At 42.7% G+C, this 14,874-nt stretch overlaps 1 protein-coding gene across 2 annotated transcripts in view; it reads left to right on the forward strand.

Annotated features, from left to right (window-relative positions):
• The window catches only part of TMEM132B (transmembrane protein 132B), a 260,331-nt gene that overhangs the window by 112,347 nt on the left and 133,110 nt on the right, over window positions 1-14,874 (forward strand). For both annotated transcript variants that reach the window (XM_054173165.1, XM_054173164.1), the window contains exon 3: window positions 6,088-6,228. In XM_054173165.1, the coding sequence (XP_054029140.1) occupies window positions 6,088-6,228 (141 nt within the window). The remainder of the gene's footprint in view (window positions 1-6,087; window positions 6,229-14,874) is intronic.

Consider the following 14,874-nt stretch of genomic DNA (forward strand, 5'->3'; position numbering starts at 1 on the left):
TAAGTAAAACTCCAGTTGACTTTGGAAGTTGCTGCATCTGTCCTTTAAGCACTGAGATGTCTTTATCCCCAAGGGCAAACATGCTTTTTTGTCTCCCACTGCAAGTTCTCACTTTTTTTCTCTGATAACACCTATTGACACTGGCTTTATACCAGGGCGATGTTGATTTTGGTTTTTAACCACCAGTACCATTAGCTCAACCCTTTTATTTGAGGTTTTCTTCTGTTGGATGCCCTGCAGTTGTCCTCTGTTCTACATTGCCACCTGCCTGCCATCTACCTACACCCTTACATGGCTTTGCAGGCTGCTTTTCCTTTGTTTGCTTTGCAATCAAGCAGCATATAAATTGTACTTCTACACTTGTGACCCCTTGGAGAGGGATTGGATCTTCACAGGATCTTTGTGTATTTTGAAGTGTATTTTACATCCTTGGAAAGATAGCTTTACTTATGGTGACATTAATATGGATTCACGGAAACAAACACAGCTGGCTTAGTGCTGCTATTTTAAGGAGAATTGGATGGGGAAGTAGTTTGAACATAAATCTATGACAGGTCTGTTAAAATATGAAAGGACAGAGAAGTACAGTTCTTGGAAAAATGCTTCAGAAAATAAACACTAGCTTAGCTTGTGAAGATTTAGGTCCTGATCCTCTGACCTGTTGTAAATCTGACTTCCGTAAGAGATGAGGCTGTGCAGAATGATATCTGCTTGGTGGGGCACAAGCAGATATCTGCCTACAGCAGCAGAATGTGTATTTGCCCCCAGACTGGTCTTGCATAGCCAGTGCAGGACACTGTGTGTTACTAATGTCCCTAATGTCCCTACTAATGTCTGGGCTTATGGGGAATATCTCAAAATAGTCCTTGTCAGCTCTAGGCATAACTCTTAGTTTTGCCATATGTGTCATAGGCGACTTTGTCCTTAGAGAATTTTGGCCAAGAAGGTTAGGAAGGCACAAAAGAGGGAGATGATGCTTCTCTTACGTGGAGCATCTCAACCTCCCACCTGCTATTATGTCTCCTGAGTGGTTTTGCTTTCATGCACAAACCTCACACGCCAGTGAACTCCCGACTGTCTCCCAATTGCCAAGAAGTGCACTTGGATGTGGCAACTACGAATCAAATACCCTGTTCTCCTTGTGTCTGCCAGCAAACTTCACTTGCTTCCTCCTCTTACACAGGGATGCTCCTATTCCTTCCTCAGGTAGCTGAAAGTACCTACTACTCAGCTCACCACACCCCAAAAGTCTCCAGGTGTTATGTCTGCATTCAGTGATTATTTTAATTTATAGTGCTTGGCTTAATGTATCTTAAACCATATGTATTTTAACTAGAAGCTCCCCAGAGACCTTGTTCAGAGCTAATTGCTGGCTGTTTGTGCAATTCTTCAAATACATAAAATGCTCTGTGAGGGCTCAGAATGACTCAGCTCTGCTGTGGTTTGGTCTTACAGATGGGTAGGGGGTTCTCTAGCTGAAGTGTAAGCCTGTGAATTGGGATGCATCGACCCTCATACTGCCTCTGCAGAGAGCATAATTTTAGTCAAGTTAACTAAAGTGGCCTGCAGCTTGGATTTCCTTTAGGGGAAAGATAAGGGTTTTGTTCTTAATTGGGCTAAAAATGTATGTTGAGGGGCTGAATACAGAAATGATGGGAGATTACAAATGAAATTTGTTATCATAACAGTTATTATTATGGTGTCATTGACAGTGAACTTAGCTCAGTTTGTGTTTTTGTCCATAATGGGGGGATATAAGAGGGTTTGTAAAACAGCTCTGAAAAAAGTCTTTTTCTCATCATTCTGAGCATTTTCCATCTGCTGTGAGCACATTCCTGTTTATTTCCTAAATATCCTTTCCTTCTGTTTCTATTTTAAAGTTCCTTTTGCCGAGATTTTACTTCCCGATTACTGCTGCCGGGAGCGTTGCTGGGGGTGTATTGCAAGCAAGCATTTACCTTTCAGATTCTGCATTAAGTGACTGGGAGGCAGTAGAAGTCCCTGCACCACTTTCACTAAGTGCTCAGCTGTTTAAATCCCTCTTGCAGCTCTTAAGTTACTTCCCAGCCCTGGTGATTACTTGTGCCTTCTCCTTCCCTTCTGTTGTAATAACAGAGAGAAGAGGCTTAGAGTGGCCAATTCATGGGGTCACATACATTTAAGGCTGGGACTGCATTTTAAAAGAGTTTCTCTTCGTTCCAAGTTGGCAGGCTGGGGACATTTCTGCCTGCCCGCTCCATTCGGTCTGTCATGTTTCCATCTTTATATTCTACAGCAAATGGAGAGCACACTGTTCAGGGAAAAATCCACTGCCAGGGATACCAAATGTATTCAGCAGCCTAAATTGAAAGCAGCTTTCTCTGTTCTGCCTTTATAGCTGGAGAAGAGAGCTAAATTCATTCATGAAGCAATTGTTGCATTGATTCCCTGTTCTGAATAGCTTTGACACTTCCCAATCCAGGTACCTCCTCTTAATATCTTAGAGACGTAAGAATAGGGCAGTCCTCAGGGGGTGTCACATTCCTGTTGGACCTCCTCTACCTCTAAAGAAGAGAGTATCATGAATATGTAGTGGTCACCTTAATTGTGATACTGACTGCAAGTATAGGCTGTAATATAGGGATCCTGTTGCAGGCTGGATTTTGGTGAGCTCATTCAGCATTCCTCTCTCATTTGCATCTCTGCCAATTGCATTGTCAAAATGCCATGTAAGCTGTAATGTTTTAAAGGTGGACAAGTTCTTTCTAACAGGACAGTTTTCTGTCTAAAAATTCTGCTTTTCAGAAAGCAAGTATTTTGTGGAAATGAAATATCCATTTAGCCAAATTTCCAATTGGCTGTCATGTTTTGTTCCTATTTTCCTTTCCTTTCATTTCTGTTCCTTTTCTCTCTTTCTCTCTCTCTCTCTTTTTTTTTCCCCTTATTTTTTAATATCACAATTATCTTCATTAAAAAAGGAATGAAGCCATCTCAGTGATAACAGTTACTTCCTGGGTCATACTGCTGTGAAATACTTTGGTAGGTCATTTCCATGTTTTCAAGCCCAGAGATGGCAGAATTTTTGTCAGCTGGAAAATTTAAAGGACATCTCAAGTGACTATATTTATCCTTCCCTTTGAGTTGGAAGAACAGCACTTCCCAGTATTTTCTATGTAGGGAAGAGAGGTATAAGAAGACTAAATAATCTACCCAGGCTTGTAGTTGAAGCCCAGCACACAGAAGGGCAAAACCCTGAGCACCTGAGCTCACACACTAACCATTCACCATCCTTTCTCTGCTTAACGTCAGCTCTGGGGGGAATTTCTTACACTTTTTCAAAGCCTCACTCTGCAACACTTACAATATTTTTTTTTTTTTGTGCCTGTGGAGTCTGAGGGCAGATTTAAAGATATGAATCACTTATCTGAAGAACAGCAGGCTCAAACCTCCCATATGTAGGCTGGTTTAATTTGAATTTCTTGACTTTTCCTAAGTGAGAAGCCGAATTAGGTTTTTTTCCCCTTCTTTCAACCTTTCTGGCTCGACTGATATCCAAAAATGCAAAATGACATCTTGTCTCAGCCCACCAGAGCAGATGCATTGCAGGGATTAGACTGGAAATTTTCCTAAAATGCAGTATTCTGAGATGTTGTTGGAAAACGTGGCTGGGGAGCAGAGCATGCGATGTTCACTTGATGCTAACCCAGCAAGGCAGTAGATATGCAGCGAGCGGAAGTCGTAGGCAAAGTCAACAAGGCAGTAGTGCCAAAAACCAGAAGGCCTCCTGTAAGGGACAGTGCCCTGGAGCAGAAGCCAAGCGATGAACCAACAGGACATGCATCAGGATAATCTCATCTGATATCCAGGAAGGCTAAAAGCACCTGGTAGCTGTATTCAGACATAGGAGAAGAAACAGCAAAGCTCCCTGATTGAAGGAGGCAGACATAGCTCAGTGGGAAGCCAGTGTTTTGAGGTGCCATGTCTGGAGGGATTAGAAGAGCTGGCTATGGAGATAGATGTGACTATTTGAGGTTCTTGCATCCTTACCCCTATGCTATATGAGGGCCTCTAATGGAGGTAAAAAGGAGCAGCTTCCATGAAGAAGAGAGCTACAGAGGGTCCTGCATGGTTAAAGCCTGTTCAAGTGCATCAGGGAGTTGTGTCATGTTGCTTTTTGTGCTTGTAGGGGTAAACTGACCTGCTAGATTCAGATCAGAGTAAACAAAAGTGAATGCTGCAGAGTAAAGATATCTGCAGTTCAAAAGCTGTGTAGGAGGACATAAGCTCCTGACAGATGAAAAAAGGCTGGTGAATTCTGAAATCATGGGTGAAATCCAGCTGTCCTATGTGTGCTGTGCCCTCCTGCCTCATCGTGTCCTGCCCCTCAATTATCCAGGGCTTTGATTTGAGTGGAAAGTCAGAGCGGATGTTTCCAGATGTGTTGCCAAGAACAGACATGGGAAATTGAGGAGGTGAAGGGGAAGTGAATTCATTCAAAAAAAGGAGAAAATTAAAAACTAGTGGTTTGTGGGGGTTTTTGATAAGTTTTTTTTTGTGTGTGTGTCGGACCATAATGAATTTTTTTTGAGTGGTTAAAGAAAGTCTGAATCTGTTGCTGAAGGCCTAATTCTCTAGCTCATGTAAATTACAAGTCAGTCTGAAATGAAGCTATGTAGGTGTCTTGCAGGAATTATTTGGTCCAGTGTAATTACTGCAGAATAAATGAATGTTCCTCTGAAAAAAGAAGAGGTATTAGCAAAGGGGCACGTAGGCTTTGAGGTCTGTTGTTTGGAGATACAGATGTCTGTGGAGAAACAGGAAGGAGATAATTAGAAAAATATCAAGTGAAATTCTCTCCTTACAGGAAGCAATTTTCATCAGATTGGTTATGCCAGGCATGATTTTGGCCCATTAAGTTAGTAAAGCCTGACAGGCAAAAATACGGATATTATAAAAGCCGGGTGAATTAATTCCTTCTCAAGGAAGAAGACCACCCATTGACTCCTGAAGTTATTTGATCCAAACCCATGAACTCAGCCAGAACCTAAAGGAAATTTTTAATAGTGTAACATGAGCACCAACTGGCTATGGGGCATCAGGGCAGATCCATCACAATTCACTGTTAAGTAACACTTCAAGTCTCAGCAGTGCTGTTTTATTCCACCATACAACTAAGAGGTCCCTCTTGGCTTTGCTTTTAATTAATTAAGTCACAGCAGTGGCCAACATGGCGCTACAGCAGTTGCTTTCTGCCTAATTGTTCTCCAGGCATATCTGCAGCACTCCTGTTGGAATCCCAGGCTTGTTTCAGGAGTCAAGCTGCACAAATGAAATCTCTGCTATTAAGAGCAGTTTGTTTCCTATTCCTTGGCAACATTCCTAATGCTGAGCTCCACTGGAGTATGGACTTCTATTTTTTTTTTTAAAGTGAAAAAATGGTGACATTTACTAGCTACCAAAGCTGCTTTCTGACTCTAGCTAAGCTTAGGAAATCAAGGTTTTCCATGTGACCATTATATTATTTTCAGCACAAGTTTTTGACATGTCCAGTTTGATAGATCCCACTACAATGGCATAATTATTCTCATCCCTCAGTCCCACATCTAGGATAACATGTTCCTTCTCTCTCCTGCCTGCGTTATGGTCTTTGAGCAGTAAAACATACCTTATCCGTGTAGATGGCCCTAATATTAAAAGGCACCTTGCTCCCAAAGGTTTGCAAGCAGGCAGATGTATTTTACATTCACAGTGCTCTGATTCTTCATCTTAAACTGCAGGACAGACACAACAAATTAAATCAACTTATGCTTAGTCACATTTGTTTCATTTACACCAAAGTGGTGCCACCGAAGCAGAAAGCATTCTTATTCTCTCCACATTGTTCAAGCTGAAAATTAACTGGCTTTGCACATAAGGAAACTCATACTTCATGTCCTGCAAATGATTGGACCTGGTTTATATTTTTAAAGCAGAGTGACTTACAGTTGCAATGTATCAGTCTGCTACTAACGGAAGAGGGAATGTTTGCCTTTCGTCTTCCTTGTTTACTTCTCTGGATTTATTTGTAGTGGGTCTGTAATGAAAGCAATCCCTGTTGTTCCCCAACAGAACTCGGACAGGCCCAGGTGTGAAGATCTCAGACATCAGGGTGAGTGATGCAGACCAGTGGGGGGTTCAAGAGGAGACAGACAGCGCTAGGACCAGTGCCACCGTCACCTGCGTGCACAACGACCCGAATGCAGAGAGCAGGTAAGCTGCAAGCACTGCTGTGCATTAACCCTTGTTAAAGTGCTGTGAAACACACATGACAGCAGCTTGAAGGAATCCTATTGGGGTTTGATGAGTGGTTTTTTTCCCTCCTCAGCATGCTTGGAAAAGCTACCTGTGATCCGATGAGGACTTCTATCCTTTTGTTTCAATTCTGAACCTCAGAAATAGATTATCTAATTAAACGGAAGGCAGCCAACTAGTCCTGGCCCCCATTTGCTTTTCATGCACCTTCAGGGGAGCAGGAGAATCCCTGTTGCTAAAGAAAGGGAAAAAAAGGAGGGATTAAAGTAAAGAAATATGAAGAGTATTTGAAAGCAATACAGGACAATGCTGTCTTCTTTATTTGAAAAGCTATGAAAGAAATAACTTCTAGGTATTATTCATTATTGCTGCAAAACACCTGTGAGCATCTAGGAACTGTCTCCTGAATGCTGTGTTCATTTGTTATGGTGATGCTCCCACATGCATATCAAAGGTAATGAGAAATTTATGTTGTTAGTATTACGTATTTGACAATACAAGCAATTTCTCTCCATTACCACGCAGTTACTCTACACTTACAATACACTCTGCATAAATTTAGCTTGAAATGGTGTCCTAAATAGGAAATCACAAAACTTTTGTGGCAGAATTTTTTTTTTGAGGAGTCTTTTGCACCCATCTTTTTTCTGAAAGCTCCTGTAAGGGAGAAAAATGGTTGCTTAGTAATGGTTTAGATTGAGGAAGATTGTTGCCAGAGGTTTGGAGTGTGAAGAGAGTTTCTACTTTCCTTAGTTTCTGAAGCTGTTTTTGAGGAACAAATGAAAACCATTTAGTTCTGGGTACCTGTGACACAAGTGTTGAGAAGGAAGCTATTTAAGGTGAGCTTGCTCTTTAGCAACAGGAATAAACAGGCACTGCTAAGGTGAGAGCCCTTCTGGATGTGTAGAACAGTCCTGATGAATAGCAAGGGGAAAGTGCCTGTTTCTCTCCAATAAAGATGCAGAGTGGAGACAACTGAGTGGGATGCAGACATTTGCATTGTAAACGCATGAAGTGAGGGGAGGTGAATCCCTGCTCAGTGTCTCTGGTTAAGTCAAGTACTACAGAGCTTTCTGGCAGGAAATGCCAGGTCAACCTTCCAGTTCATTAGCTGTCCATGCATTTCCAACCCTTCATTTTGGAGTTATAAAAAAAGAGACAAGAGGGGATTTGATTACAAAGTGCATTTGTCAAAGTTGCAATTCTGAGGCTGTGATGAAGGAAGTTCTAGTCCCCTTCCACCATTATTTTGCTGGGGTTTCATTTGCTACTGTATTGATAAAGCAGAGCTCTGGCACCAGTATGTTTTGATTCTAAATCTTTCATCTTCTGGCAAGGTTTCCCAGTTCTTCCAAAAGCTGTGAAAGATGCCAGAGAGTCTCTTTGGTGGGGTGAGACCTCAGGGGAACTTTCACGCTTGTTCTGGAACTGCACAATGACACAAGATGGTTCCAGCAGGAAATCTCAACCTGAATTAGCGTGGGGTGCTGAACCGGGTGGCTGTGCGGTGTCTGATTTTTGCTGAATGCTGCAGTCAGGGTTTTTTTGCTAAACCAGCTGTGACCTCTCTTCAGTTCAGAGCAAGGGGGAAAGTCATCAATTTGAAAGAGAAATGTTGAGGTTAAAGGAACACTTAAGATCGTTTGGTGTTACAGAGGAATCTCTGTAGTGAAATGAAACAACTATTTTTAAAGTTAGACAAAAATTAGGATGATCACTGAAACTTATTGCCTTCCACGTGGTTTCACTAATCCATGAAATTATACCTGTCACAGTAACTTAGTTTTTATTAAAACAGATTTTTACTTTGTGTTGAACTGTTAAATTGCACAAAAGCAACGAATCTCAAGTTAATTAATACTTTGACCCTTTCCTTTGTAAGATTGCTTTAATATTTTTGGATTAATTAAAGTATGCAAATAGAAACTGCTGAGAGATGGTTTCCAGATTTGCAAATATTGCAGTGCTTAGAGTAAATATTTGACTTCGATCTTTACTCTAATTTGCCTTTTTGGTCATAATGGTGGGCCTCTTGTTTCTCTTGAAGAATGTTAAGTGTTGATGTGGAAGTTCTGCTGTTTCATTTAAATGACCAGAGACCTGAACTTGCTTCTGGTAAGGTGTGCTGGGTTACACCCCTTCTGGGTGGAGGGCTGAGAGCGCCTTTCTGCTCCCCAGCCAGGAGGATAAAAGAAACCTGATCTAGGTGAACAGAGAGAGACTTGGTTTTCCCCTTCCAGGAGTAGGGGTTCCCCGAGTCAAAGGCGGTCTATTCCAATCCCCCTTCCTGTCCAGCTAGCCTATGGAAAGGAGGACATTGGTGCCATTTGCTCTTTTCTTCTGCCTTTCCTGCTTGAAATGATATCAGCTGCTGCTGGTTTCCTACACTGACCATGTAGTTGGGCCTGGCTTTCCCTCTCCAGGCTTCTCTGAAGGACTGAAATCCACATACATCCAGGGAAATACAGGGCCATCCAGGCTTGGTTTTGTATATTTTCCTAGTCATCCTTGCCCTTCTAACCACCCCCCCCACCCTGTTACTGGGAGATAGATATATATATATATATGCACACACTTTGTTAAAAAATTTACTACTTCTACTTCCAAACTGACTCCAGATTAATTTCTTTTTTTTTGGTAGATCCACCTCCATCCCTTTTCCCTACCCCTTTTTTAATTTTCACTTTCCTTATCAGGGAAAGTTGGGGGGGGGGGGGGGGGGGTGTGGGTGTGAGGAGAAGGGGAGGAATTATCAATTTGCTATCATCTGAGCTCTTAAACTCCAGTTAAGGCTCAAACCAACACATAAGGTCAACTTGGCTAAACTGTCAGTAGACCTGATTCATCTGTTCCTCCTTTTAGTAATTCAAGGAGCTTCATTAAAGACAGTTTATGTATGAGAGTGCAGGATCAATGTCTTTCATTGCAGAGCAGAAGCTATTAGTAAACAGAATCATCTCTACCTCAGGGAGAAGATTTTGAATTTTTTTTTCTTTCTTTTTTTTTTCTTTCTTTTTTTTTTTTTTTCTCTCTTGGAAGTAATTTTAGTTCTGCTGACTTGCTAGTGTTGCACTGGTAGGGGAGAAGTGGGTAAGACAGGGCTAAGCCTCTGAGCCCAGGTAGAATAGAATAGAATAGACCAGGTTAAAAGAGACCTTCAAGATTATCGCATCGAACCTATCAACCAATCCAACCCACCTAATCAACTAAACCATGGCACCAAGCACCCCATCAAGTCTCCTCCTGAACACCTCCAGTGATGGTGACTCCACCACCTCCCCGGGCAGCCAGTTCCAATGGGCAATCACTCTCTCTGTATAGAACTTCTTCCTAACATCCAACCTAAACCTCCCGTGGAGCAGCCCGAGACTGTGTCCTCTTGTTCTGGTACTGGCTGCCTGGGAGAAGAGACCAGCTTCAGGTAGTTGTAGAGAGCAATAAGGTCACCCCTGAATCTCCTCCAGGCTAAGCAACCCCAGCTCCCTCAGTCTCTCCTCATAGGGCTTGTGTTCCAAACCCCTCACCAACTTTGTTGCCCTTCCCTGGACTTGCTCCAGCAAGTCAACATCCTTCCTAAACTGAGGGGCCCAGAACTGAGGAAGAGATGGTTGAGTTTGCTTTGCTTTTGCAACCTCTGCTGGGCTTTATGAGGGAGCAGAAGGTCCTGTCAGCCCTGCAAGCCAGCTGGACTGGCACATCTCTGGGAGGTTCGATGAAAGTGAGAAACTCCAGCAAGTCACAGCTGAATTCAAAGACATCTCTGACTATCCTTGTTGCCCTTAGCTCAGAGAGAGGTCTGTTCTCCACTACTCTGCGCTTTGGTTGCTCTTTCTTCCCCAGTGTGCAACTCTGATAAGAGCCACTGACAGACACTGCTTGCGAGGAGAACAGTGGCTTTGGACTGTGACGTGTTCGTAATCCAGTCTGCACTCCTTTTAGCCAGCGTTATCGGCTGGGGCCCTTTCAAATTTGCTTACTTTTCTAATCTTTCTCCTCCTCTCCTCTGCAGCATTATCAGGATCATGAGTTTTTCATCTCCATTTCTCACATTGCCCTACACAAATTGAGTGTTCATTAAAAGGCTTTAAATTAAGACCTTTCCTCCTTTCATGCAGGGTGCATCATGCCTTTCCCTGTGCATTACTTAAAAAAAAAGAAGTAAAAATTCCTTATCACAATGTTTCAGGCAGTTTACATTATATTCTATTAAAAGTCCGTTTTGTCCAAGGTTGTCACAATTCATAGATTAAAGCTTTCCAGAGTGTGTTTTGTTAGGAATACATTCATAAATGCACCCCTTTAGTAGTCCCATAAGCTTCCATTTGAAACCTCTTTTTGATAATGTAGTTGAACAAAAAGCCTAAAAAAAGAAGAGATTTATTTAAAATTCACACATGCACGTATATATATGGAGACATCTATGCTGATGTGTGTGGAGCCTTGTTTTGCCCCCATTGCTGCCGTTTCAAAGGACTCTTTTGGTAGCTCATTGAGTGGGGAGATTGATTGTTGCCATCTGCGGTTATTCTCCCTTGTATTGTCTCCTTCAGGCAGAACTCTGTGAATCTCATTTTGGTAGGGTTAGTTGAAGCAGCAGTGTGCTTTGTTTCAAACAGATACACTTTGGAGCACAAGTACTCTTGCATTATGCCTGCAGCTGGGACTTTGCATTGCCATTCCACAGAACAGAATAGAATTAACCAGGTTGGAAAAGACCTTCGAGATCATCAAGTCCAACCTATCACCCAACACCGTCTAATCAACTAAACCATGGCACCAAGTGCCTCATCCAGTCTCCTCTTAAACACCTCCAGTGATGGTGATTCCACCACCTCCCTGGGCAGCCCATTCCAATGGCCAGTCTCTCTTTCTATGAAGAGCTTCTTCCTAACATCCAGCCTAAACCTCTCCTGGTGCAGCTTGAGACTGTGTCCTCTTGTTCTGCTGCTGGTTGCCTAGGAGAAGAGACCAACCCCCACCTGTGTGCAACCTCCCTTCAGGTAGTTGTAGACAGTAATAAGGTCTCCTCTGAGCCTCCTCTTCTCCAGGCTAAACACCTCCAGCTCTCTCAGCCTCTCCTCACAGGGCTTGTGCTCCAAACCCCTCCCCAGCTTCGTTGCCCTTCTCTGGACACATTCCAGCAACTCAACATCTTTCCTAAACTGAGGGGCCCAGAACTGGACACAGTACTCAAGGTGTGGCCTAACCAGTGCTGAGTACAGGGGCAGAATGACTTCCCTGCTCCTGCTGGCCACACTCTTCCTGATACAGGCCAGAATGCCAATGGCCTTCTTGGCTACCTGGGCACACTGCTGGCTCATGTTCAACCTACTATCAACCAGTACCCCCAGGTGCCTTTCTGCCTGGACATTCTCCAGCCACTCTGACCCTAGCCTGAAGCACTGCATGGGGTTGTTGTGGCCAATGTGTATAACCTGACACTTAGATGTGTTAAATCTCATGCCCTTGGACTTTGCTCACCTGTCCATCCTGTCACGGTCCCTCTGCAGAGCTCTCCTACCCTCTAACAGATCAACACCTGCCCCCAGCTTGGTGTCATCTGCAAATTTCCTGATGATGGACTCCATATTCATAAAGATATTGAACAGGATGGGACCCAGCACTGATAGGAAAGAATCTTTTTGGATTTCTGCATTGAGTGCAGACTACATCTTGCAAGGAGTAGAGGAAGCCAGGAATGATGGTCTTAGATAAAAATTGATTGCTTTTAGCCTCTCATGCAGAGTATTTGTGAAGGACTGGGATCTTACCCTCTGGTGCAGGGCTATATGCCGAATTATTGTCAAAAATGCTTTTGAAATACAAGGCCAAAAGTTGAGAGTCTACCAGACAAAAACCCTTTCTAGTTTCCAGAAAATGCATTCTGTTTTTGTAAAGACCATGCAGGCTTTTTCAGCTGTTCTTGCCAAAAAGTGGATTGAGCCTTGCAAATCTCCTGTCCTTTGCACCTCCCTGGAAGCATCTCAGGAACATGCCACAAATTAGGCTGCAAGGGCAAGAGGTCTTGAGAAGAAGCCTTGAGAGCATAGTCCATCTTCGGCAAGCTGCAGTGCCTCATAACTCAGTGCTGATACCCAGAAGAATGGGATTTCAGGAACTATTCCAAAATGATTTAGCATTTCTTAGGATGAGGTTATTTCAAATCCTTCATGAGTAGAAGCTGAGTTTCCATGGTCTCCTTTGAAAGGCCTCACAATATGACATATTTTGTGGTCCTCAGTGTCTCCCTGCTGAAAAACTGAAGAACAAAAACTTAATGTGACCTGGCTTGTGATTCAGGAAGGATAAGGTAACACAAACACAAAAACTTTGCCCAGAGAATTGCAATTCTGCTTTGAAAGGGAGTACATGAAGAGATCATTTTCCTTACTCATCAAAACTGTCATTAAATTGTATTGGATTATTACCAGGTGAGGAGAGTCTAATTCTCTGACAAACTGGTACTTTAATCAGAAAGATTATAGTTATACTAACTGGCAAAGTTAATATTTATGCTAACTAGCAAAGGTAATGAAACTTATTTTACCTGCAGTAGTGAGTGTAGTGTTATTGAGACCAAACCGATTCTTCTCACTTAGGGATTATTTTATCTCCATATCTATAATACAGCTTTCATCTCTCAGGATATCCAGCACTGCATAAATTAAACTTGCATGAGGGACACTCAGAATGCAGAAGTAGGGAGGGTGAAATCTTCAGAGGGATTTTTTTTTTCCCCAAGTGTCCTCAGAAGTATTTATTCTGTCGCTTCAAAAAGTTTAAATCTATATATTTTTAACTGATACAGACCAGCTCAGCTGTCTGGCATTTGACATCATCTATCCTTAAACTTGCATAAACCAGTAAGATCCTGTCATGATCATTCCATTTCTTTAGCATTTTAAGAGAGGTTTACAGAATTCGAATAATTTAAGTGACTTTATAAATTGTAATTATAATGTTTATCTGTATTTAAATCAGGAAAAGCAGATATTTGTTGTATTGATAAGTGTACAAATAGATCCTCCTCATTTCAAATATTTCACTTTTTCTCTCCCCCCCCCACTGTGTTTGGGAATACCCTTTAAACCAAAAATATCACTCAAAGGGAAGATGTAAAGTTGGCTGCTAGTTAAGATATGTGCATATATTTATTTAAAGTAAATATGTGTTATTGGAGCTGATGATCAACTGAGCAAAGATGTGTCATTTGGTTTTGCTTTTAAAGCTTTGGGTATGTCTCCAAAATAAGAGCTGAGATTCTCTCCTCTCCCTCTTCAGTTTGACAGACAGCTTTGAGACTCTTATCCCTGCGTTGTGGGAAATGCCATTTCCCCCACTACATATTCCAGTCCCCACTTTACCGAGGGCAGTGAGCAAACACCACCTGGAAGCCCACTGGGTGCTATGAGGCTTCCTGGCTGTACTCAGCACTAGCTCTGCCAGATTTGATCTCTCTCTCACAGATTTTTGGAGGTGTTTCTGCACTGAATTCCCCACCATTCTGCTCCAGAACTACATACTTGGGTCCCATGTTGCCTCCAAGCGCATATGCCATCAAGAAATGGCAGAGTGGTGTAGAGAGTCCTGCTGCCTCCAAAACAGAGCCTGGTTGGTTGATGAGCTGATTTACTGCAGTGACTTGGCCTGGTGGAGGATGCAGCTTGGTTGTATCTGAAGTGTCTCTTCTCTGGGTCACTACATCACAGGGCATGCTGAAGCCAGAATAAGGAGTTTGGTTGCTTTTGTGAGATAAATGAGCCTATAAAGACGGGTGGCTGGAGCCTGTTGTAGCATACAGCAGTGTGCTGTTAACCCACAGGGGAAGCATCAGGACATGCAGTGAAACGCTTCCTGATGTGTTTATTGCCAAAGGAACTTGCCTGGCCCCAGGACAGTGAGTGTGTAAAGTGCCATCAGCAACAACAGTTGGCTGACAGAAGATCAATTGTATGTGTTGCTTTACACAAAAGAGCAGTAACTGGTACAGACAGACAGCCTTGCTCTGTCTTATTTTAGGCCCATGCAAAGGCAGTGGGCTGGATGCCATTAAGTTCACATAGTAGTAAAGTGAGTAAGAGGAGCAGAGGGAGCAAAGAAACACAAGGAGATGTGTAAAGCAGACAGGAAAGAATAGAAGAATAGAGAAGAGATGGGGAAAGAAAGCTGAGGAGATGGGGAAGGGAAAGCTGATGGCTGTCACTCCCCCGCCAGACTAGTCTGATTCAGCTGAAGTACTCAGTCTTCCTTAGGACCTCTTTCCACCATAAAAGCCATACTTCCTTGAAGCCTTACATCAGCTACTTTGAAAAGGAAGCTTTTGTATTAAAAAAATAGAGGTGCTTAAGGTGTGAGAAGAAGTCACAGACTATGTGGTGCAATGTACTGGCTTGGGTGTTTCCTTTCTATTCTTATGTACTTGCTGCTTTCTTTAGGTCAGAGGTGTCATGGGCAAAGAAATGTGCTTTGAAAGTAGAGTGTGCTTGGCCTGTAGATCCTGTAGGAGTTCATTCTCTGGCCTTTGGCCAGACCCCAAGACAGCACTGTCTCTTGAGCCATTAATGAAGAGGATTTTATCTTTAATGCACCAGTTTTAAGGTTGTG

Source organism: Dryobates pubescens, chromosome 25 (assembly GCF_014839835.1).
Source record: "Dryobates pubescens isolate bDryPub1 chromosome 25, bDryPub1.pri, whole genome shotgun sequence".
Taxonomy (NCBI): Eukaryota; Metazoa; Chordata; class Aves; order Piciformes; family Picidae; genus Dryobates; species Dryobates pubescens.